The sequence below is a fragment of the Eubalaena glacialis genome, chromosome 3 (assembly GCF_028564815.1).
Source record: "Eubalaena glacialis isolate mEubGla1 chromosome 3, mEubGla1.1.hap2.+ XY, whole genome shotgun sequence".
NCBI classification, from domain to species: domain Eukaryota; kingdom Metazoa; phylum Chordata; class Mammalia; order Artiodactyla; family Balaenidae; genus Eubalaena; species Eubalaena glacialis.
The window spans coordinates 41873464-41900326 of record NC_083718.1 but is presented as its reverse complement, the minus strand read 5'-3'; the positions used below and the strand labels follow the sequence as shown (position 1 = coordinate 41900326).

Sequence of the window (26863 nt, the reverse complement as noted above, 5' to 3'; positions counted from 1 at the left end):
ACAAATATTAAATACATAGAAAAAATGTTAAAAGCAGCAAAGGAAGAGCAACAAATATCATACAAAGGAATCCCCATGAGGTTATCAGCTGATTTTTCAGCAGAAACTCTGCAGGCCAGAAGGGAGTGGCATGACATACTTAAAGTGATGAAAAGAAAAAACCTACAACCAAGATTACTCTACCCATCAAGGATCTCATTCAGGTTTGACAGAGAAAGCAAAAGCTTTACAGACAAGCAAAAGCTAAGAGAATTCAGTACCATCAAACCAGCTTTACAACAAATGCTAAAGGAACTTCTCTAGGCAGGAAACACAAGAGAAGAAAAAGACCTACAAAAACAAACCAAAACAATTAAGAAAATGGTCATAGGAACATATATATCAATAATGACCTTAAATGTAAATGGCTTAAATGCTTCAACCAAAAGACACAGACTAGATGAATGGATACAAAAACAAGACCCGTATATATGCTGTCTACAAGAGAACCACTTCAGACCTAGGGACACATACAGACTGAAAGTGAGGGGGTGGAAAAAGATATTCCATGCAAATGGAAATCAAAAGAAAGCTGGAGTAGCAATACTCATATCAGACAAAATAGACTTTAAAATAAAAACTATTACAAGAGACAAGGAAGGACACTACATAATGATCAAGGGATCAATCCAAGAAGAAAATATAACAATTGTAAATATTTATGCATCCAACACAGGAACACCTCAATACATAGGCAAATGCTAAAAGGCAAAAAAGGGGAAAGTGACAGTGACACGATAATGGGGGACTTTAACACCCCACTTACACTAATGGATAGACCATCCAGACAGAAAATAAATAAGGAAACACAAGCCTTAAATGACACATTAGAAAAGATAGACTTAACTAATATTTATAGGACATTCCATCTGAAAGCAGCAGAATATACTTTCTTCTCAAGCGCACACGGAACATTCTCCAGGACAGATCACATCTTGGGTCAAAAAACAAGCCTTGGTAAATTTAAGAAAATTGAAACCGTATCAAGCATCTTTTCCAAGCAAAATGTTATGAGATCAGAAATCAATTACAGGAAAAAAACTGTAAAAAACACAAACACATGGAGGCTAAACAATATGCTACTAAATAACCAAGAGATCACTGAAGAAATCATAGAAGAAATAAAAACATACCTAGAAGCAAGTGACAATGAAAACATGATGACCCAAACCTATGGGATGCAGCAAAAGCAGTTCTAAGAGGGAAGTTTATAGCAATACAATCCTACATGAAGAAACAAGAAAAATCTCAAATAAACCACCTAACCTTACACCTAAAGCAACTAGAGAAAGAAAAACAAACAAAACCCAAAGTTAGCAGAAGAAACGAAATCATAAAGATCAGAGCAGAAATAAATGAAATAGAAACAAAGAAAACAATAGCAAAGATCAATAAAACTAAAAGCTGGATCTTTGAGAAGATAAACAAAATTGATAAACCATTAGCCAGACTCATCAAGAAAAAAAGGGAGAGGACTCAAATTAATAAAATTAGAAATGAAAAAGGACAAGTTACAACTGACATTGCAGAATACAAATGATCCTAAGAGACTACTACAAGCAACTATATGCCAATAAAATGGACAACCTGGAAGAAATGGACAACTCCTTAGAAAAGTACAACCTTCCAAGACTGAACCAAGAACAAATAGAAAAAATGAACAGATCAATCACAAGCAATTAAATTGAAACTGTGATTAAAAATCTTCCAACAAACAAAAGTCCAGGACCAGATGGCTTCACAGGCGAATTCTAGCAAACAATTAGAGCAGAGCTAACACTATCCTTCTCAAAATCTTCCAAAAAATTGCAGAGGGTGGAACACACCCAAACTCATTCTACGAGGCTACCAACCCCCTGATACCAAAACCAGACAAAGATATCACAAAAAAAGAAAATTACACAAAAAGACACATGCACCACGATGTTCACTGAAACACTATTTACAGTAGCCAGGTCACGGAAGCAACCTAAATGCCCGTTGACAGTTGAATGGATTAAGAAGATGTGGTACATATATACAATGGAATATTACTGAGCCATGACGAGGAACGAAATTGGGTCATTTGTAAAGACGTGGATGGACCTAGACACTGTCATACAGAGTGAAGTAAGTCAGAAAGACAAAAACAAATATCGTATATTAATGCATATATGTGGAAACTAGAAAAATGGTACAAATGAACCGGTTTGCAAGGCAGAAATAAAGACACAGATGTAGAGAACAAACATATGGACACCAAGGGGGGGGAGAGTGGGGGAAGGTGGTGGTGGGATTAACTGGGAGATTGGGATTGACATATGTACACTAATATGTATAAAATGGATAACTAATAAGAACCTGCTGTATAAAAATAAAATAAAATAAAATTCAAAAAAAAAATAAGAAAGTTACAAGCCAATATCACTGATGAACATAGACACAAAAATGCTCAACAAAATACTAGCAAACAGAATCCAACAACACATTAAAAGGATCATACACCATGATCAAGTGGGATTTATTCCAGGGATGCAAGGATTCTTCAATGTATGTAAATCAATCAATGTGATATACCATATTAATAAATTATAGAAACCATATGATCATCTCAATAGATGCAGAAAAAGCTTTCAACAAAATTCAACACCCATTTATGATAAAAACTCTCCAGAAAGTAGGCATAGAGGGAACTTACCACAACATAATAAAGGCCATATATGACAAACCCACAGCAAACATTATTCTCAATGGTGAAAAACTGAAAGCATTTCCTCTAAGATCAGGAACAAGACAAGGGTGTCCACTCTCGCCACTATTATTCAACACAGCTTTGGAAATCCTAGCCACGGCAATCAGAGAAGAAAAAGAAATAAAAGGAATACAAATTGGAAAAGAAGACGTAAAACTGTCACTGTTTGCAGATGACATGATACTATACATAGAAAATCCTAAAGACGCCACCAGAAAACTACTAGAGCTAATCAATTAATTTGGTAAAGTTGCAGGATACAAAATAATACACAGAAATCTCTTGCATTCCTATATACTAACAATGAAAGGGCAGAAAGAAAAATTAAGGAAACAATCCCATTTACCATTGCAACAAAAAAGAATAAAATACCTAGGAATAAACCTACCTGAGGAGGCAAAAGACCTGTACTCAGAAAACTATAAAACACTGATGAAAGAAATCAAAGATGACATAAACAGATGGAGAGATATACCATGTTTTTGGATTGGAAGAATCAATATTGTGAAAATGACTATACTACCCAAAACAATCTACAGATTCAATGCAATCCCTATCAAATTACCAATGGCATTTTTCACAGAACTAGAACAAAAAATTGTACAATTTGTAAGAAAACATAAAATACCCCAAACAGCCAAAGCAATCTGGAGAAAGAAAAACGAAGCTGGAAGAATCAGGCTCCCTGACTTCAGACTATACTACAAAGCTACAGTAATCAAGACAGTATGGTACTGGCACAAAAACAGAAATATAGATCAACAGAACAGGATAGAAAGCCCAGAGATAAACCCAGGCACCTATGGTCACCTAATCTATGACAAAGGGGCAAAAATATACAATGGAGAAAAAGCCTCTTCAATAAGTGGAGCTGGGAAAACTGGACAGCTACATGTAAAAGAATGAAATTAGAACACTCCCTAACACCATACACAAAAAGAAACTCAAAATGGATTAAAGACCTAAATGTAAGACTGAAAACTATAAAATTCTTAGAGGAAAACATAGGCAGAACACTCTTTGACATAAATCACAGCAACATCTTTTTTGACCCACCTCCTAGAGTAATGAAAATTAAAACAAAAATAAACACATGGGACCAAATTAAACTTAAAAGCTTTTGCACAGCAGAGGAAACCATAAACAAGACAAAAAGTCCTCAGAATGGGAGAAAATATTTGCAGATGAAGCAACTGACAAAAGATTAATCTCCAAAATATACAAACAACTCATACAGATCAATATCAAAAAAAAAAAAAAACAACAACAACCCAATCAAAAAATGAGTGGAAGACCTAAATAGACATTCTCCAAAGAAGATACACAGATGGCCAACAAACACATGAAAAGATGCTCAACATCACTAACTATTAGAGAAATGCAAATCAAAACTACAATGAAGTATCACCTCACACCAGTCAGAATGGCCATCATCACAAAATCTACAAACAATAAATGGTGGAGAGGGTGTGGAGAAAAGGGAATCCTCTTACACTGTTGGTGGGAATGTGAATTGATACAGCCACTATGGAGAACAGTATGGAGGTTCCTTAAAAAACTAAAAATAGAATTAGCATATGACCCAGCAATCCCATTACTGGGCATATACCCAGAGAAAACCATAATTCAAAAAGATACATGCACCCCAATGTTTACTGCAGCACTATTTACAATAGCCAGAACATGGAAGCAACCTAAATGTCTATTGACAGAGGAATGGATAAAGAAGATGTGGTACATATATACAATGGAATATTACTCAGCCATAAAAAGGAACGAAATTGTGTTATTTGCTGAGACATAGATGGACCTAGAGACTGTCATACAGAGTGAAATAAGTCAGAAAGAGAAAAACAAATATCGTCTATTAATGCATATAATGTGGAATCTAGAAAAATGGTAAAGATGATCTTATTTGCAAAGCAGAAATAGAGACACAGACGTAGAGAACAAATATATGGATACCAAGAGGGAAAGGGGGTGGGTGAGATGAATTGGGAGACTGGGACTGACATGTATACACTATATATAAAATAGGTAACTAATGAGAACCTACTGTATAGCACAGGGAACTCTACTCAGTGCTCTGTGGTGACCTAAATGGGAAGGAAATCCAAAAAAGAGGGGATATATGTATATGTATGGCTGATTCACTTTGCTGTACAGCAGAAACTGACACAGCAGTGTAAAGCAACTATACTCCACTTTAAAAATAAAGAAATAAAAGCCATTTGCTAATAATAGAGACTAAAGTATGATTCTTAGAGGAGCACACATTTCAATTATGTCTGAGCAATAATTTACCTCTCTTAAAAATAAAAGTAATAGTACAAATATCAAACTAAATTAATTCAATCCATTAATATAAAGATAGGCTGTTTCTGAGATACAGGGATTTTAGAAATTAAAGGTGGAAAATACAAGTGTCTAAAATAAGCCCATCATTGCTGTAAGTCATGAGGAAGGGTGATCATTCTTAGGAAACTGTGGCATTGTACTCTTGAATGAGAAATTATATAAGTATGTATGTCTCTAATTAGTCAATTATGAGTTAAAAATAAAGCAAATCCTGATGTGTTCCTATTTAATTACCCTGAGATGCATGCTTATTGAATACCAGGTTATAAAATATTCCTAATAGAGCTGTTTTAAGCATGGTGATACCTATCAGGGAATAATGTTATATGGAACTTAGTAAGAATTTTAAAATGATTAGGTTTATCTGAACATGCTGATGAATCAATTTCCCCTACGTTCTAGGTTCTATGAACAATATCAAATAAGTAAAACAACAGTATCTATTCTTAAAGTGTTGAAAATCTAGAAGGAAGACATAAAATAAGCTCGAGAACAAGAAAACACATGACTAGCTGCAAAAATCAGCACCAGAGGCAATAACTCAGAAATATTATGTACTGTATTCACCTAATCACCCATCCATCCATTCAACATTTGTACAGCAATAACCAGTACTAGATATTTGGTATACAAAGATAGATAAGATCAACTAATTTAAAGTATATTCGAAATAATCTAATAAATTTTCATAAAGATTTTATTTAAATTAGACTTTAAATGAAATCAGAGATTTAAATAGACTCAAATTATGATTGGGGTGAACATTTTGGTATAATATAAATGAAGGCAAATCCCTGATGATATTGGCCATCTCTTTTACTTTAACATTCATTCTATTATTCTTGGTACTTCTTCACTAACACAAACTTCCATCATGCTCCTCCTTTTCAGAATCTTTTCACTATGCCTTCTGGCCCTCCTGATCTATGATAAACTCATCCAGAGCTTGAGTTTCTTCCCTGAACCCTCAACACCTTGCTTTACTTGAATTCCAATTCTTCCCTGAGGATATATCACCCTCTGTAGACTTTTCATCCTGGTTATTCTCTCATACCCAAAGTGTCTCAGAGTCAAGAAGCAAAGTTCTCTGCTGCTTTATCAAACACTGTTTCCCTAAAATTGTGGAAAAGAATAACTAATTTCCGTTAAGGCTCATGTTATCCTGTCTTCATAGATATTCTCTCCTAGACATTTCCTCTTCATTCCCTGAATATTTTTTCTTCATTTCTTGAGAACAACGATCCTTGATTCTATCTTTTCTCACATTCCAATTGCTGCCACCATCTTTTGTGACTTCAATCAATGTCCATGTGGATAACCTATCCAAGAACCTGGTCTCTCTTGACCAACTTATCCATCTCCAGTGTCTTTTTTTTTAAAAATTATTATTTATTGATTTATTTATTTTTGGCTGTGTTGGGTCTTCGTTTCTGTGCGAGGGCTCTCTCCAGTTGCAGCAAGTGGGGGCCACTCTTCATCACGGTGCGCGGGCCTCTCACTATCGCGGCCTCTCTTCTTGCGGAGCACAGGCTCCAGACGCGCAAGCTCAGTAGTTGTGGCTCACGGGCCTAATTGCTCCGCGGCATGTGGGATCTTCCCAGACCAGGGCTCGAACCCGTGTCCCCTGCATTGGCAGGCAGATTCTCAACCACTGTGCCACCAGGGAAGCCCCCGTCTCCAGTGTCTTTACCTTTTATTCCATCTCAGCTGCCCACTCCCACCATCATACTCTGAACCCTTCTCATCACATCACATTAACTGAAAACATTCTCCTCTGTAACCACAGCCCCTTATCTTTCCATAATTCCTGCTCAACTACTACCCTCACATCTGTTCCTTGATATTCTTGGAACTTTCAGTCCACTAACCTTTCTACTTTCCCCTGCCTATTAGTCCCCTTCTAGCTTCACTTCTCTCTTTATTCCACTTAGATTTCATGGTCTACAATTAAAATAAATGGCTTGAAAATACTCATAACATTTTTGCCTCTCTGTTCTTCCCAGACCTCAATTAATAGCTATCTTCAATTAGCTCTCCTATATCTTATACTCCATATTTTACCATTTGCATTAGTATTTAAGCATGCCCAAATCTCCCCTAACCTCAGAAACATCTTTCCTGAACCCCCTCTCTATTTTCACAGGCAAACTTGGTGGAAGAGTTGTCTACATGATTGCCACTCTAGTTTGGATTCTGACCCCTCTACCCCACGAAAACAGGTCTCTCTAAGGCTACCCATTACTTGCATATCCTAAATTCAATGGACAGTCTTCAGCACTCAGGTTATTGGTTCCATCTGGAGCATTTGACAAAGTTGAGTATTCCTTCCTTCAAAACCTCATTCTTGGATTTTGTGATATTTTACTATCTCTTTCTTCCTACTCTACCCCACCTTTCTCCGATCTTTACATCTAGGAGTTTCTGAGGATTTTCTCTTCTCACCCAAGACAATCCCACCCACTCCCATGTCTATTTCCTATAACTCTTATGTGTTCACACAGAAATGAAATATGGAGCCAGATTTAATGAAATATAGACATCTAGGCACATATTAAGTACGCTCTATCACTAAAACTTAAGTTTCAACACATTTTCCGTAGGTCAGAAGTCCAAATGAGCTCAGGTGGATGTTCCACTTAGGGTCTCACAAGACTGAATAAAAGTTTCCACTGGGCTGGGATATTATCTGGAGGCTCTGATGAAGAAATCTACTTCCAAGCTCATTCAAGTTGTTAGCCGAATTCAGTGCTTTGCAGTTGTAGGACTGAAGTCCCAATTTTCTAGCTAGACAGACTACTTTGCATAGATTATACTAATTAAGTACTGTCTGTACAGAAGGGTTCTATGTTTATGAGAGAAAGAATAAAGTTTCATTATTAATAAATCATAATGACTACATATAATATTATTAATAAATTTAATAAGTTGAATAAGAAATAAAACTTGAGGGAGGAAAAGGCGAGAGGCTATTCCAGATAACTGTAATAGAGAGATTACTATATGGTACCAAAAATGCAAGTGAAGAAAGTAATTGGGGTTATACACTAGGAAAGAATGCCATAAGAACAAGTTGAGTGTATGAGAAAAGTTCAAATTATGAGAGGGATATACCATGTTAGGAAGGGTAACTGACAACATTCTAACTATTGAGTATAACTTAAGAACTGACTAAAGCAAGTAAATACTAAACCATATGGCTATTTCAACATTTACCAGTCAGGGTTCTTATTTGAAATCATTGGAAGCTAACTCTGTCTAAGCGGAACAGCAATTTATTAAAGGGACTTGTATGACTAGAGAACCAGGTTTATGGCTAAGCTTCTCAAGAAAAAAACATAAAACCATACTGCAGAACTGACCTTGTGAGGAAATCTGCTACTGCTCCTACTGGACACTGCTATGCCAAGGTCTTTTCTTTCCTGTAATTATTATTTATTATTGTTCAGCACCAATACAATTTCTGTACCAGCAAATCTATTTTAGAATTACTAATGACTCGATATCAGATTCCTTCAACCTGATGAGAACATAATTTGAGTGCAGCATCTGCTTCTCTGTTCAGTCTGTGCTGAGGTTTCCTAGAGATGAATATGAGTGGAGCGTCTAGGTAACACGGCTCATGCCCTAGCTACCAGTGAAACTAGGGAAGTGAATTATACAGCTTAACTTAGGGAGGTGGGACTTAGTTGGAACTTCCTCAGACATTAGAAGGTTGCTGAAAAAAGTATGAAGGAGAAAACATAATAAATGCCCACAACAAAATGCCATATGCTAAGCATACAAAACTCACCTAAAATCCATTAACTTTTCTCCCAATATATATTAGTAGAATCAGAGAATATAGTGCTGGGTAGAACCTTAGAGATCATTTGTTTTAATTCTCTCATTTTACAAACAAGAAACCTGATGCCCAAAATGATTAGATAATTTATCCAAACTGACACAACTAGTTAGTAGAAAGAACTCATGCTTTTCAACCCTTCATATATTTTCCACTGTTCACTGATCAAACTATACGCTTATCTTAATGTTAAACTTAAATTTTACCCTCAAGGAAACTCAGGGCTTAGTTCTCAGAAAGTCAGTTTGGTGATACTGGTCATTTTTCTCTCAATGTACTGATTTGATCAGTTTCTGAAAAACTAGCTATAAAACTAAATTCTATATGCAGAATTCTAATTTTCTATTATTACCCATGAAAATGAACTGTAATTAAGCTTTGAATATGTTTTAACCATAGTCTGTAAATTTTTAAACTGGATTAAAACTTTCCCTTGCCAAAAGGCTAATATTCTTGCAAGAAAAAGAAGTAATTATTCAAAAGCTATAAGAATAAATGTTTAATTATGAAAGTACCTCTCACTCATATATTATTACATCTTACAAAATTAGAGCTAAAATCACCTAAGTAATCCACAATCACATGATTTCTCTATACAGTTAATATCAACACCTAAGCAAAGAGAACATTAACACTAGAGCACAGACAGAACACATACATTCTTTTAGTATTTTATTTTTATGACAAGACAGCTGATAGACAGAATTATGAGTCTTAACCTCACAACTGTCATACACTAGTTGTTTTTGGCACAGAAGCCAAAAACAAGCAATGAGATTTTGAGCAGGTGGAGAAAGAAAGAAGGCCAAGACAGAGCAACAATTCAACACAGGCACTAACTTTGAGAAGCATGGCAATTCAGAGAAAAAATTCTCTAAGAGCAGAGGATAAATAGTTTTGTTCAGATTTAAATGTTATGTCTTAGAAGCTATCTATTTAGCACTTTTTTCTTTTTCTGAACATTCCACAGAAATTTATTGTACTGGTTGTCAGACACATAGAAATACAGAATCAAACATAAGCCAACACATGGTCCATCGACAGATGAATGGATAAAGAAGATGTGGCACATATATACAATGGAATATTACTCAGCCATAAAAAGAAACGAAATTGAGTTATTTGTAGTGAGGTGGATGGACCTAGAGTCTGTCATACAGAGTGAAGTAAGTCAGAAAGAGACAAACAAATACCGTATGCTAACACATATATATGGAATCTAAAAAAAAAAAAAAAAAAAATGGTTCTGAAGAATCTAGGGGCAGGACAGGAATAAAGATGCAGATGCAGAGAATGGACTTGAGGACATGGGGAGGGGGAAGGGTAAGCTGGGACTAAGTGAGAGAGTGGCACTGACATATATACACTACCAAATGTAAAATAGATAGCTAGTGGGAAGCAGCCGCATAGCAGAGGGAGACCAGCTCGGTGCTTTGTGACCACCTAGAGGGGTGGGATAGGGAGGGCGGGAGGGAGACGCAAGAGGGAGAGGATAAGGGGGTATATGTATGTATATGTATAGCTGATTCACTTTGTTATAAAGCAGAAACTAACACACCATTGTAAAGCAATTATACTCCAATAAAGATGTTAAAAAAAACCCGAAAAAGAACCCCACCATAAGCCAACACATGTGATGTAGGTGTGGATAGAAATCATTTAGTTTGACCAGAGGAAAAAAACATATTATTTTGTATGGCTTCATTTTCTTTGTGAAAAGAAGATAATTAATACAGAATTGGGAACAGATATCTCAAAGCAAATAAAGAAACACAAAATACATACCTCTTGATGATACAGTCATTCTCTTCTAATATAAATCAGGTATTTCTATATACAAGGATGCATTTTCCACAGATTAACTAGTGATCATTCAAACCAAATAATGAGAAAGTTTAAAAATCATAGCAAGAATTATAGAATATTCAATTTTATTAAAAGTTATCTTCTTCCCTCTGAAATAGTGCTTGCACTTTTTTTGCCTCTCCTCTGATAAACTGCTGATATCATTTAAAAAAGACATTTCCCCCAAACAGTAATTCTAAAATGTAAAATTAAAACAAGTTATCAATTTACCCAATAAAGGATAATTATTATATTAAAAACCCATAGGGATATACTATATTTATTATCACCTTTTGGTTTTTAAAGATGCTGAAATCATCTAGCTAAAATGGTATGGTTCTATTGGGAATGAAGGTCCTATAAGATCAAATGCTGCCTGGTATAAATTCAGTGAGACTCTAACCTTGCACTTATACTTAACACATTTAAAGGCTTAAAAACAACTCTAAAATATTATACCTTTATTTTAATATATGTCTATTCCAAATCTGTATATTTATGTGTAAAAATGCTTCTTATTCAATTATGAGAGGAATAAATATAATTCAAAATTTATATTTCCAGCATATCACAGATTTTCTCATAATCTAAATAACTATGTGGCATAGTGTATCTCCCTGGTTTAAATAAACAGTGCAACTCTCCTGTGATTTGCAATGCCTTGCAGGACTTTAGTTAAAAATATGGAGAGAGAGATGACAGACAGACAGTGAGGGGGAGACACTTGTGTGTGATCAAAACCTGGAGGAAAAAAGAGAAAAGGGAGAATAGCTCATAGTACTAAACGGACGTATTCTCTCAGAAACACTGCAAAATCTTTGTTTAAAAAAAAAAAAAGTGGAAAGTATAACAAGGGCAGAGTTTTTTTTGAACCTTTAAAAATAATTTCATAGCAGTTCTGGAAGGAGAATCAGTTATGACCTAGGCAGCAGCACAAATTCTATAAAAGCGAATAATTTCTGCAGTATATCAAATAAGATATGGGCTAGATAGCTGTTAAAGTATCACCTAGTTTTAACCTGGAAAGAAAACAATAAATTCTATAAGGAGTTCAGATGATGTCATAAGCAATCATGTAATAAATGTTTAACAAAGGAATAAATATGTAAGACATCAGGCCAGACTCTGTGAAGATAAAATAAAATACATAAAATAAATCATACATAATCTTCAAGGGCAACTTTTATAGATGACAGAAAGTTATACCTACCTATTTAGGACTTAGAAATTTTGTAGGTATGATTACTATGTAAAAAATAGGCTGAGAAAGTTGTTGGGTTGATCATAGATTTTAAAAATTGTGTATATTATATACCATGACATAAACTGTATTTGGGCTATTTGATCAGATACTCACAGAATGATTGTAAGAAGGTTCCAGTATGACAGGTAATGACATTTTCCCTTGAAGATTCAATTTTGTTAAATAAAAAATCTTTTCCCCCACAATCTTTTCTTTTTTCATGCGATGTATACCATACAGTCTAAACCGAACTGCATAATTTCCAATCATCTCAGATTCAACATGATTAAATTTGAATGTTTCTGTGAAGACAGGGCATGGTCCTCTCTGGATGCTGGTTTTTGCTCTCTGTTTCTTTATAGGTAGAAGAACAAGGTGTACTTGCCATGAGTTGCCACCTGTCCTGTTATATGTTGGGATATCTGTGACAGCTGTCACTGTTACCAGAAGCTTCTGTTCTTGTGAGTCATAGTCAAAAGTCACATCCAGTGTGCCATATTTAGCTTCTGGCTCAGGATCAAAAGGTTTAGGAAGCTGTGAAGATGATCCTTGAGCTGACATATCCTAAGAAAAGCAAATTTAAATGTTTTCAATTTTTAACTCTATTATTTAATCTAGCATGTAAATAAGTACCTGATATTTCTTTAGAAGAATGATATGAAAACTGTTTTTATTTGCTATCATAAAGAAAGTAATAATAATTAACAGCCAACTACAATCAAAAGCTACTCTATGGGGACAAAGTAATGTAAGTGGTAAGTTAAACTCAAAAACTTATTATAATAAAGACATAGAATTTAATATTCACCATCACAATTTTGAGAAAGTTGGATATACGTTTTTATCATGAGAAACGAAAATATATACTTCCATGTGTATTTCTGCTCCTTTTGTAAAAAAAATTACTAAATTTTTAACATTATAAACAAAACAACTGACAGCTCAATATTAGGCTGGAGAGAAAGAGAACATAAATGAAAGTATAATGCTACTGAAAAATTTGGTACCATTTTCAGATTTGTTTCAAATGCCCCCATCTGTAATAGAATGTTAACACATTTAGGCTTGAAAATCAATGGAAATGTGAAATATGAAAGTATAAATACAAAGGCCTCAAAATACTTGCAGCCAAATATTTATTTTCCATAACACACACACTACTTCAATTTTTAACCAGAATTTAAAACTACGTATTATTTTCTAATACTAATTACTGTTGAAAATGGCAGAATACATATTCCAAAAGTTCAAGAAAGTATGAAACTATATATTTTAATTGTACGATTAAAAGAAACTGTATCTCTTTTGCCTGGAATTGTCTAAAGTTCCTGCTAGTCTAACTATCTGGAATGTAATAGGAGTTTCAGCTAGTGACTAATAGTGCCAAATTCAGGTCTCTGACTTTTCAGCTATACCACTTCACCCCTTCAAATATTTTAATAAATATTAAGTGTTTTTCATTTTAAAATGTGGGCCAATTTTATAATTTTCTGAATTTTTCTGAACTTTATTTAATGAGTACTGTAGTAGGCACTACTACTGACTCTTAGTCTTCCCTTTTTGCATGTCTCAAAAAAACTACCTGGGTTTTAGCCAGAAACACATTGTCTGGCAAGAGACTTTACTTTGAAGTCTTCCTTACAACTGATATAGCCATGAAACTCTGCTCTAGCCAAAGGGAGAGAAACAGAGTTCTGTATGAAACATCCAGATCAGGTTTGTAGAAAAAATTCTGTGCTTTTCACTCTCTATCTCTCACTCTTGCCACAAGCAGATACACAGATAGGATGTGTGGGTCACCTTGGACCATGTGGATTAGGACAACACCCTAGGGGACAGAAGAGTGACTAAAAAGCAGGAACTGGGCCCCTGGATGATGTTGTAGAGCAAAGTCACCTACTCACCCAGGAGTATTGTTAAATGAAAGACACACAATCTTCTGTGGTTTTGTATCTGTATTTGCCATTGCACTTGTCTCCTTGTTATAGCAGCTTAACACGTACTTAACTATTGCACCTACTATGTGTCAGGACATATTTTGGGTGGGGGATGCAGCAGAGAACCAAAAAGACACAAGTCTTTGACCTTGTAGATCTTACACGTCTACCTACGATGACTCAATTTTGTATCGTGTATGGAAGAAAAGATGACAAGTGAAGAAGAATACTTTAGGAGTAGGAACAAACTCTCATAGAATAATTCAGTTTTTTATGCAATATGATTAGATCAGGGTAAAAATATTCTTACTCTGTTAAATTGACAGTTTAGAACAAAATGTTTTAATGCATGCCACTTCATAATTGCTAATTAATTACATTAATTTATTTTTCAATTAAATATTTTCTAAAATAGTGTCATGACAGCTAAGATTTTCAAGGCAATAAAGATTTTTATACGGTCTCAGATAACCATTTCTGAATTTTGTTTTTCTTGGTGCCTCCCTATTTTTTTTTTCCTGGGCATTTTCTTTTTCCTGGGCATTCCTTGTGAAACTGAGGGTTAAAAGGGTGGGACTTTTACAGATAAAAGCTACTATTTGTATTCTACAAACAGGTAATTAGAAAATAATCCCTCTTTTCAAGGTTCTGAGTCAAAGTTTTCAATAATATTTAGCCAGCAACAGGTCATCAATACAGTTAATGAACTCCTTGCCGGGGAATCCTTCTGAACCCTCCTCACTCCTCTCCCAGTTCAACTGTGTAGGAAGATAGGCTCTAAAATAGCTGGATCCTGGATTAAACCAATAGGAAGGTAAGAATTTTCTATTTGATAAATAATATCTATTAAAGGAATGGTAGGAAGCAAAGTAAACTTGAAAAAACACAAGAATGAGTTTTACACTAACATAGGCTATCAGCACCTAAATATTTATGTGACATGCATTTGCTGTAGTCTGAACATATTCAGTTTCGCTGTAGAAGACACAAAAACAAGCAGGATGGAGGAGACTCAATAAGAAGTGTTAACACAGCAAGCTTCTGAAATAAGGGCAAAACTCACAGGTTCTGTTAACTACAGATAATAAGTAAGGAAGTAACTTGAGAGACACAGGCAGAATTCAGAAGATGTGGTAAATATATATAATAACTAAGTTAATAACTTGTAAGATATGTCAGAGACAGAATAAACAGAAAATAAGATAGAACAAATAACTATTACCTATGGAAAGGGATGGAAAGGCCAAGCTATGATCATGTCACCTCTGGGCTGACAGCTCTGTCACCCACGTGTTCTATTTAAGAAATGCAGATAAAATCTATGTCTATTTAGTAGACTAACTGCAAGTTTCACTTGTGGCCAGGAGTACTTGCCCCTGCATCTCTCCCATAAAACAAGTATGTGTTTTTGGCCACTGGCACCCTTGTTCAAATCTCAACTTTTGTCCTTGTTACCGTGCCGTAATTAGGGAATGCTGATGGAGCAGAAAGAGTAAGACTGAACATAAGGACATTATATAAACCAGGATTCACACGGTGTTTGTTGTCTTGCCATCTGTACCTAAGGGCATCCTATCCTAAGTGTGTTCTCCTACCTTATCTTGCTCCTCTTACTTCTTGCTTTATATTTGAAATAGCTTAAAACACACATACACACATGCATGCACACACACACACAAGTGTAACCTGAGCATCTTAACTTGGTCTGTGAGTCCTCTGGGATAGCTTGCCAGGTGGTGTACTTGGAGGGTACCAATACTTCAAAGTAATTTCGCACACAATGATTCAGGTCAAGAGGGGCAATAGAGCATAGTTGTTAAGAGCACTGTTTTTGCAGTCAGGCAGACCTGCCTTTGAATTACAGTTCTACTGTTTAAGGGCTACTTATACCTGGGCAACTTGCTTAATTCTCTGAGTCTTAATGTTTTCATTTCTAAAATGGAAATAACAACTTTCTGAAGATGAGGTTATTAAGAGTTAGATGAGCTGACTATGTAAAGCTTATAGAAAAATTCCTGGCACAATTGGTGATAGCTATTATTGTTGTTGTTAGTTCCACAATCCAGGTTTCACTGCTTATGTGTTGGCTATCTATATAGTTTGCAAATCTATAAAATAGTTATCTCAAATTTGCTCAGGTACAAAACATGGAGAAACATTCTTTGTGGAAAATGATGAAACGCTGCTATGTTAAATTTATAATACCAATGCAGAATTTCCTTCTAAGTTAGATACTATATAATAATATTAGAAATAGTAGAAGAGTAGTAACAGATAAAAAGTGTTCCTAGAAATTATATAAGAAAAACTTTAAGGAAATTCTATTCAGAGCTGTACTTTCATTATTTAATTTTGGCAGTAGATAAAAATTCACCTAGTAAGAACACTGACACACTGCAGTATCATGAAATGTTGTCTGGGACAAAAGTTGTAAACACTTGCCATCTAGAAAAAAAGGAAACCTAAAAGTAAATACTGCCTAATGAAAACCTCTAGATTACCTTTATAGTTTTTATCATCATTGAAAGATTAAAACAAATCCTTTTTAGAACATGGAAAGACTTCAAAAGTATAACACACCTATTTTTGTTGTTGTATTCACATTTTTTGCTCCAAAAAAAGGAAATAACTTAAAACACAACCAACCAACCACTCTGAATGCATGATGCCATGAATTCAAATTTCATTAGTAAAGCTGAGCATCACTTATCCCTTCCATATTCCATGGTATGGAAATGCAGACATTATTCTGAAAGGCTTGTAAAACATTAAAGGGCCACCTCCCAATAGTAAAAATATCCAAATAAAATAATTTAAAAAATAAACACAAACATAAATAGGAGCCTCAAGATAAAAGAAATGGGTAATTCCAGAATGTTTTATGTAAAATGTTAAAAAAAAATTTTTTTAAACCCCTATTGAGGTTGAAACCTGAGGCAAGATACTTTTCAATATCTTGCATATTGCTCTCATTTTTATCTACCTGTCCTCTTTTGAAAGGGAGTTGAAGGATGGTTGGGACAGCCCTGAAAAATCTGCTGGATAAAAATAGAAACTGGTACCATAAGCCATAAAGGACAAGATAGTGATAAAACCTTCTGACCAAGAGGATAAGCACAGGATTATTATCTTCCAAATAACATTCATTTAAAAAATTCTATGTGCTTTTACTTACTTCAGGGCTCAGGACTGCAGTGCTGTCACTTGGAACATCTTCTTCATATCCTTTATTATGAAAACTTTCTATTTCATGACCTGTGCTTCCTTCACTTGGACACTTGTTATATGAGCATCTTGGACTGTTGCTGCAGTGGGAAAATTCACATTTACTGTCCCCAATTTCTGAGGGTGTACATGAGAGATGGGGAGAACCACTGTCATCCTGATATGGTGGTGGCTGCAATTCATCCAGTGGGGGTGTTCTTCTCATTCTCTGAATGCAGTTTCCTGATAATGATTAAGAATCTGGTCACTGTTTCCAATTAGCCTCGACATGCAATACAGTCCACAATAATTGTAATAACTTTAAAAAACTGGATTAAAATTTTGTGGCAAAGTAACTACTAGATTTACTAAATGAGTTTTCTTCTTCCCTAGTTCAGATGCAGAAATCAAATAATCTGGTTTCCCATTCCTCTCCTCCTGCATAATAAGATGAGGAAAAATAAAAGTTATATAACAAGAGAGACCCTGTTTTATACTATAAAAATGGGAGAGCAATAAATACTAGTGAAATTGATGATTTATTTAGGTCTTTCTTTCAAAACAATCCTAGAGCATACAAACTTCATTTATTCCCTTATGATCTGTGACCTCTCTAGCCACAACAGTAAAAGCATGGTAGGTAAAACAAATATAAACCTCATTTATTGTCTTCAATTACTGAGATGAACTTAAACTAGCATTCACCTTAGCAGAGTCGGAAACTATTTTTCCACATCTATCCTAGATCCAGAATCCTGGAATGGGTGCACTCTGAATGGAGGCCTAATTCCCCCATCCCGGGCAAAGCCTGAAGTCTGCATTCCACCCCGTCTCCATTATAAAGAGGCCCCGCCCTGCTCCACCACACCCTGCATCTGTATTCCTTCTAAAGTATGGCTCCACCTTGTCCCCAGCAGGCATCTCCACCTCCAGCAGTTAATTTGAAACTACATTTTCTTTCTCTCTTAAATTATGCTTTTAACTTTTACCTTGAGGATTTATCTAAATAACTGAGAATAAACATGTCTGTGAACAGGATAGAGGTGGGGACAGGAGGGTATGTAAGGAAACAGAGTTCAGTATACAACTTAGGAATAGCTAAGTCTGTGTAGATAAATCCTGGACACAATAACAGATATTAAATTTAAACACTGCTCATTTTTTCTTTTAATGGACTGTCACTCTCCGTTCTCAAAAGGGACTCTGAAAAAAGGTAGTTTGTATTGTAATTCTTATAATGGAGTTCAGTTCAAATGTTCAATAGGTCTTCTGTTCTTCCTAAGATAGAAAAACTTTACATAAGAACTATAAAACTCATTGAAAAATTACCACAATGTCTGGTTCAAATGAAAAATATTGAACTTAGCACAGATTTACATATTTGCTCAGAAGCCCTAATTTTGGAAAAAGAAATTAAATGTCTCACTTACTGAGTCTAACATACCCTCTTTAGAAAACATAAGCACAAAGTAGAAAAGTTAATGACTTAATATAGTTGAAGCTAAATTTGAGAAGATAGATTAAATAGATGGATTGCAAATAGTAGCTAATAAAACACAACAAACCAGATTTCAGAACAGGGCTTCCAGGAAAACTTTTGTTCTCCTGACAAAAGCAGGCAGACTCAACTGGCATGCCCCTTTTGTCCACTGGCCTTTCCCCCTCCTCCTGCTTGGAGGTGCTGCACTCATCTTGTAACCATGAAGTAACAAGCATGAGAATGAAAACTAAGAATAATGAAGAAGCATCTGAAAAATCACTAAGTAGCTATCTCCAAACTTCTTGATGCCTGAGACAAATAAATCCCTCTTTGTTAACAAAAACAGGGACTTCCCTGGCAGTCCAGTGGTTAAGACTCTGCGTTTCCACTGCAGGGGGCATGGATTCGATCCCTGGTCCGGGAACTAAGATCCCACATGCCTCGCAGCACAGCCAAAAAACAAAAAACACAACAAAACCTGATATTTGAATTTTCTGTTGTTTCTAAATATATTCTCTACTGATAGTTTTTAAATCAGTAAAAGGACATCTTCTCTCCCTTTAAAATGTATATTTAATCAGCCATTGAATTATAAGTTAAATTGTAATATCTAAATATTTACTGTACCATGAAGTCAATCAAAAAATTCCCAATGTAGTGGTTCTAAGAATCAGCATGCCATCTTTTCCTTTACCTTAATTTTTTCAAAAAGAGAGATGATCTTTCCAAGAAGTCTCTCAGCATATTACCCCACAGATCTCACTGGACACAACTGGGTCACATGTCTATTTCTAAACCCATCTGTGGTAGGGGGAATGTGATTACCATAAATGGTTTAGATTAATCAGAAGCCATCAAATTGAAGCTGGGGATGGAATCCATTTCACTGTTCATATCTATACGGAAAAGAATAGATGCCACTCACCAAGAAAAAAAGAGAAGACTCAAATTAGAAATGAAAGAAGAGAAATTACAATTGATACTACATATAAAAAGGATCATAAGAGATTAGTATGAAAAATTATATACCAACAAATTGGATAACCTGGAAGAAATGGATAAATTCCAAGAAACATACAATCAACCAAGACCGAATCATGAAGAAATAGAAAATCTGAACAAACCAATTACTAGTAAGGATATTGAATCAGTAATCAACTTCCCAACAAACAGAAGTCCAGGATCAGATGGCTTCACTGGTGAATTCTATCAAACACTTAAAGAAGAACTAATACCAGTCCTTCTCAAACTCTTATAAAACACAGGCGAGGAGGGAACACTGGCAAACTTGTTTTACGAGGCCAGCATTACCCAAAGCCAGACAAGGACACTACAAAAAAATAAAATTACAGGCCAATATTCCTGATGAACACAGACGCAAAAGTCCTCAACAAAATATTAACAAACTGAATTCAAGAATATATTAGGAGGATCATACATCATAATCAAGTAGGAGTTATTCCAGGGGATGGTTCAACATATGGAAAGCAATCAATGTAATACAAAACATTAACAAAATGAAATATAAAAATAATATGATCATTTCAATAGATACAGAAAAAGCATTTGGCAAAATTCAACATCCATTCATGATAAAAACCCTCAACAAACTGGGTACAGAGGGAACATACATCAACATAATAAAATCCATATATGAAAAGCCCACAGCTAACATCATACTCAACAGTGAAAAGCTGAAAGCTTTTCCTCTAAGACTGGGAACAAGACAAGGATGCTGACTCTCACTGCTTTTATTCAACATGGTCCTGGAAGTCCTAACTAGAGCAACTAGGCAAGAAAAAAAAAAGACATCCAAATTGGAAAGGAAGAAGTAAAACTGTCTCTATTTGCAGATGACATAATATTACATATAGAAAACCATCAGGAGTCCACCAAAAAACTGTTAGAGCTAATAAACATAATCAGTAAAGTTGGCGGATACAAAATCAATATAAAAAAATCAGTTGTGTTTTTATCAACTAACAATGAATTATCATAAAAAGAAATTAAGGGAAAAAAATCCCATTTACAATTGCATTAAAAAGAATAAAATACCAAGGAATAAATTTAACCAAGGAGGTGAAAAGACCTGTACACTAAAAACCGTAAGACCCTGATGAAAGGAGTTGAAGACACAAATAAAAATGGAAAGATATTCTGTGCTCATGGATTGGAAGAATATTGTTAAAATGTTCATACTACCCAAAGCAATCTACAGATTCAATGCAATCGCTATCAATATTCCAATGGCATTTTTTTTCATAGAAATAGAAAAAAAAAATCTAAAATTTGTATGGAAACACAGAAGATTCCAAATAGCCAAAGCAATCTTGAAAAAGAAGAAGAAAGCTGGCGGTATCACACATCCTGATTTGAAAGTGTATTACAAAGCTATAGTAATCAAAACAGTATGGTATTGGCAAAAGAGCAGACACATAGATCAAGAGAACAGAATAGAGAGCCCAGAAATAAACCCATACATGTATGGTCAATTAATTTATGACAGAGGAGCCAAGAATATACAATGGGGAGAGGATAGTCTCTTCAATATATGGTGGTGGGAAAACTGAATGGCCACATGCAAAATAATGAAATTGAACTACTGTCTGACATCATATACACAAATCAACTCAAAACATAAGACCTGAAACCATAAAACTCCTAGAAGAAAACATAGTGGGTAAGCTCCTTGACATTGTTCTTAACAATATTTTAGATCTGACACAAAAAGCAAAGGCAACAAAAGCAAAAATAAACAAGTAGGATTACGTCAAACTAAACAGCTTCTGCACTGCAAACAATCAAGAAAATTAAAAGGCGACCTACAGAATGGTGGAAAATATTTGCAAATCATATATCTGATAAGGTGTTAATATCCAAAATACATAAAGAACTCACACAACTCAGTGAAAAAACAATCTGATTAAAAAATGGGCTGAGAAACTAAAAAGTGTCTTTGGTAAAAACTTTCTTTTTCCAAAGAAGATATCCAAATGGCCAATAGGTACATGAAAAGGTGTTCAAACTACTAATCATCAGAGAAATGCAAATCAACCACAATGAGGTATCAACTCACACCTGTCAGAATGGTTATTATCAAAAAGACAAGAGATAAAAAGTGCTGGCTGGGGGGGGATGTGGAGAAAAGGGAATCCTTGTGCACTGTTGGTAAGAGTGTGAACTGTTCAAGCTACTATGGAAAACAATATGGAGATTCCTCAAAAAAATTAAAAATAGAACTACCATATGATCCAGCATTTCCACTTCTGGGTATTTATCTGAAGGAAATGAAATCACTATCTTGAAAAGATATGTGCACTCCCATATTCACTGAAGTATTATTTATAATAGCTAAGACATGGAAACAACTTAAGTGTCCATCAATGAATGAATGGATAAAGATAATGTGGTATATACACACAACAGACTATTATTCAGCCATAAAAATGAAGGAAATCCTACCATTTGTGACAACAGGGATGGACCTTAAGGACATTGTGCTAAGTGAAATAAGTCAGAAAGAGAAAGATAAATACTGTATGATGTCACTTATATCTAAAAAAACTGAATTCATAGATATGGAGAACAGTGGTGGTTGGTAAAAAAAGGCAGGGATGAGGGTGGGGGGAAAAGGGTGAAGGTGGTCAAAAGGTACAAACTTCCAGTTATAAGATAAATAAGTCCTGGGGATGTAATGTATAGCACAGGGACTACAGTTACTACTACTGTATTGTATATTTAAAATTTGCTGAGAGTAGAATAAAAGTAGATAAAAGTTCTTATCAGAAGAAAAAATTTGTAACTACGTGAAGTGACTGATGTTAACTAAACTTACTGTGACAATCATTTTGCAATATTTACATATATCAAACCATTATGTTGTACACCTTGGAATAATACAAAGTTGTATGTCAATTAAACCTCAATAAAACTGGGAAAAGTAAAAAATGACTCAATATTTCCCTTCCAAAATACACTATTGGGAGTATAAAAACACACACACACATTAAACAAAACAAAACAAAAAAGTAGATGTCTAAAGATTCCAGGAAGGAGGAAGATAAAGGATCCTTGCCCTCCTTATACATCAGTCTGGCAGTTGATTTCAGTTTTCATTTTTATTAAAATATCTTCTCTTTCTGTAGCTCTTTTTCCACTTTAATAATCCTTCTCTGAACTTCCTTTTTATGTGGACAGCACGATACAATTTCTGTCTGGTGATTATGTTATACCTACTTCCTTTGGTTTACTTTTAATATATCAGGTCCCTGCCTAGTTGCCACCAACTATGGGACTTACACAGCTGAGCTCCAGTCATCTGGCTCTTATTTAGATTTAGTGTAAATGTGCTCCAAAGACCAAGGCACAAGTTACCCCAAAGAAGTTTAGTGATATTTAAAGATGCTAAGTAGGTTCCATGGGTAGACTTCAATATTGTTTCTGGATTTGAGAGAAACAATTTTAAAGCTGTGAATTGGAATATATAAAATATTTTGGAACATATAAATGAGATATATATAATATACATGAACATTGGGATATATAAATTGTATATATGTAGGTTTATATAATTGTATATTATTGTATAAATCCTCAAAGCTTTGAAAATAATATTAACACACTTTTCTCTTTCCTTTTCAGTTTACTCTTGCACTTTACTTTTCAAAGTGAAGAACACCAAATGTATCTGGAATCTAAATTTCATAAGATATTTCAAAAGATACAGTTATGAGGATTTCTCCTTTTTTAACTTTTGCAATAATATCTTTTTTCTCTAGTTGATAACTGCTTTATATTGTCTATACAGTGTAATAACTAAGAGTTGGCTTAAAATGAATTGCTATTGCAAACATTTCAAGACAATTGTTTTTATAAAATAACACAAGTTATGTCGGAGTTGTTAAATTACACTGTAAACATCCAGCCTTGGGAAGAAATATTTTGTGAGACTATCAAACACCAAAATGATGATGATGCCCTACTATTACTTTATCCTTCATTTTACAACCAAATTTCATACCCTATTTTATGGTAATGATATATCCATAAAAGGGTTCATGCATGAATATATTTTAAGCATTTTAATTTTCCATTTGCATATTGCATGGTACCTACAAAACAAGACAAAGTATCTTCCTACTCTAGAAAAAAACAGGATGCATGCATATCAGGAATATGACCTGTAGTTCTTAACATTATGTTTTAAGACAGTGGTTTTCAGAGTTTGGGAACTGCAGCTCTAAAAAGTGGTGAATATTCAACATCTGTAGAATTCACATTTCTTTTCAAATACCTGGGGAAACTTGCCAAAATTGATCATATACTGGGCAACAAGTTAAGGCTCAACACACTTCTCAAAACTGGAAGTGTAAAAAGGATGTTATCTAACCACAGTGGAATTAAACTAGAAATCACAATCAAAAATATAACTAAAAAATCTATAGATATCTAGATAAAATAACGAGAAAATTAAGATGAACTTCTAAATTGCCCATGGATTAAAAAAGAAATCGCAATAGAAATTAGAAAACATATTGAAAATAGTGATATTAAAAATAATCCACAGAAATACTTGTGGAAAAGTGAGAGAGCGGTAGTGTATATATGGACATATAAACACTACCAAATGTAAAATAGATAGCTAGTGGGAAGTAGTCGCGTAGCACAGGGAGATCAGCTTTGTGACCAGCTAGAAGGGTGGGATAGGGAGGATGGGAGGGAGGGAGATGCAAGAGGGAAGAGATATGGGGATATATGTATATGTATAACTGATTCACTTTGTTATAAAGCAGAAACTAACAAAAAAAAAGAAATACTTGTGGAATGTGGCTAAGAAGGATATTTACAGGCCTAAGTGCATATACCAGGGAGGGCAGGGGAGAGAGGAAGGCTGAAAACAATGATCTAAGTACCCATTTCAAGAGGTTAAAAATTTAAAAAACATACAAGTGAAACTCAAACAAAGTAGGAGGAATGAAATAAGGAGCAGAAATCAAAAAGAGAAAACATGCACACAATAGAAAGCTTCAGAAAACCAAAATAAAATTCACTGAGAACACTGATAAAATTAATAAGCTGCTAGAAGAGACTAGTCAGGAAAAAAAGAGAGATGGCATAAATTATTAATATCAAGAGTAAAAAGGAGGACATCATTTCAAATCCTTCAGACATTAAAAAGATAGCAAGCTTTCCCTTTGTTCTTCCCTTTTTGGAAATTTATCAGTCCTAAAGCTCTTCAGTGGGGCAGAGGCAGGCAGTGGTCTGCCCAGGTGGTGGCACAAGAAGCCGCAGTGGCCCGGAGCCATATGTCAGAGCACAAGTGGGGTGAGGAGGGCCTTCATTCAGGGAGAGGTCAGAAGTGAGGTGTCAGAGCTCAAGGAGGGCAAAGAGGGCATCCATACCTGGGGCAGCACCATGCAGCATGATGGAACCCAATCTGGATGAGAAAGGCCCAGCACAGGGAACCAGAGCCTCAGCAGGGTAAGAAGGTTCCCCTTGGACACGAAGCCTAGTCTGGGGCAACAGAGCCCAAACAGAGTGAGGAGTGTATCTACACTGAGGGAAAGGGAGCCAGAGCCTGGGTAGGATCAGAGCCACGGAGGGGGTACTGGTGTGGGCTGTCAAGCCCAGGAAGGCTGAGGAGGGCATCCACACTAACAGGTGGCCTGACACAGGCAAACCAGAACCTAAGCTGGATGGGGAGGGTATCCACGTGTGAGGATAGCCTAGAGTGCGCTGTCTGAGTCCAAGTGGGAAAAGGAAGGCAACTGTGTGGGAAAAAGGGGAAGTCCTGGAGTATGGGGTCAGAACCCAAACAGGAAGTCAGAGCTTAGGTAGGATGATGAGGACATTCAGTGTGGGGCAAGCTGGCCTGGGCTGTCAGAGTCCATGTTCTGAGGGTCACAGGGACATCCAGAAGTGGAAAAGGCTGTATGTGATACTGGAACCTAAATGGGGTGAAAGGGGGATGTGTGCAGAGTGATGGGGAGTGGTGTGGTGGTGATTAAACAGTATATATATTATGGTTAATGGGAGCCAGGTCTTTCAGTGTTTGAAAAGGGAGTTACAAATATGGAAAGGAAAAACACTAGAATAAACTCTGTGGTATTGGATTAGAATGAAAAGATATCAGTGTGAACTCAGCTTGTTAGTAATAGGTAGAACTATAGTGTAAATATGCATATAATGTGTGTACACACACACACATTCCTGAGTATCCTAGCTCTATCCACTGAGAGGGCTTAAGAACAACACTTTGATAGCAATGAGCATACCTATTGCCCAGATCTTGGCTTTTCAATCAGTTCTTCACTAAAAGGAACCACGACTCCATGAAGAAATGGCTAATTCCAGGGCTGAGAAAAGGAAAATACAAGACAAGCCTAGACAAGCTTCTTGTGTTGAGAGTTAAGGACACACTCAAAGAATGATGGGGTCGTGTCAAAATGACAAAGAAACCAGCTTGAAGGGGTTCACACTGACCAAATCCCACTAACAATTTGAGCTTCAAAATAAGTAATTATAGTAACTGATTATAAGACATTGAGAAAAAGAGGAAACCATGAATCCATCTAGATATAAATAAATATAAGAATAAACTGAAAGAATTTTGAGAAATAGGTCATTTACGTAGTTAGAAATACATTCTGACAAAGGACTTAATTATCAAGAGTAACTTAGTAGAGAAGCCTGGTACACACCTCCTTAATGACGAGATCAAACTGAACATTCTGAGTAACGGGATAAATCAAAATTGTGCATCACCTGATAAGACACAATGAGGGGAATATGGCACCACTTCCAGCTAGAGATGCATAACCTGAATTTAATTGTAAGGAATATCAGACAAACTCAGATATTCTAAAAAACAAGTGTAATCTCCAAAAGGGAATTACCGAAGAACTGTTCTAGACCGAGGGAGACTAACAAGACATGGTAACTAAATGAAAGGCATGATTTTGAACTAGATCCTTTTATAATGCACATTATTTGTACAACTGTTGACCTTGAGTGGGTTCCGAGAATTAAATGTTAAAAATATATCAGTATTAATGTCTTACTTTTGATGGTTGGATTACGGTTATGTAAGAGAATATTCTTACTTGTAAAAAATATACACTAATGTATTTGGGGGTGAAGAAGCATCAGCTCAGCAAGCCATTTACCCTCAAATGACTCAAGGTGG

At 35.3% G+C, this 26863-nt stretch overlaps 1 protein-coding gene across 3 annotated transcripts in view; it reads right to left on the bottom strand.

The window, feature by feature from the left end:
• The window catches only part of SYT14 (synaptotagmin 14), a 149438-nt gene that overhangs the window by 57173 nt on the left and 65402 nt on the right, over nucleotides 1-26863 (bottom strand). For all 3 annotated transcript variants that reach the window (XM_061185546.1, XM_061185548.1, XM_061185545.1), the window contains exons 3-4: nucleotides 17170-17441; nucleotides 12172-12621 (exon numbers count right to left, since the gene is read on the bottom strand). In XM_061185546.1, coding sequence (XP_061041529.1) covers nucleotides 12172-12621; nucleotides 17170-17441 — 722 coding nt within the window. The remainder of the gene's footprint in view (nucleotides 1-12171; nucleotides 12622-17169; nucleotides 17442-26863) is intronic.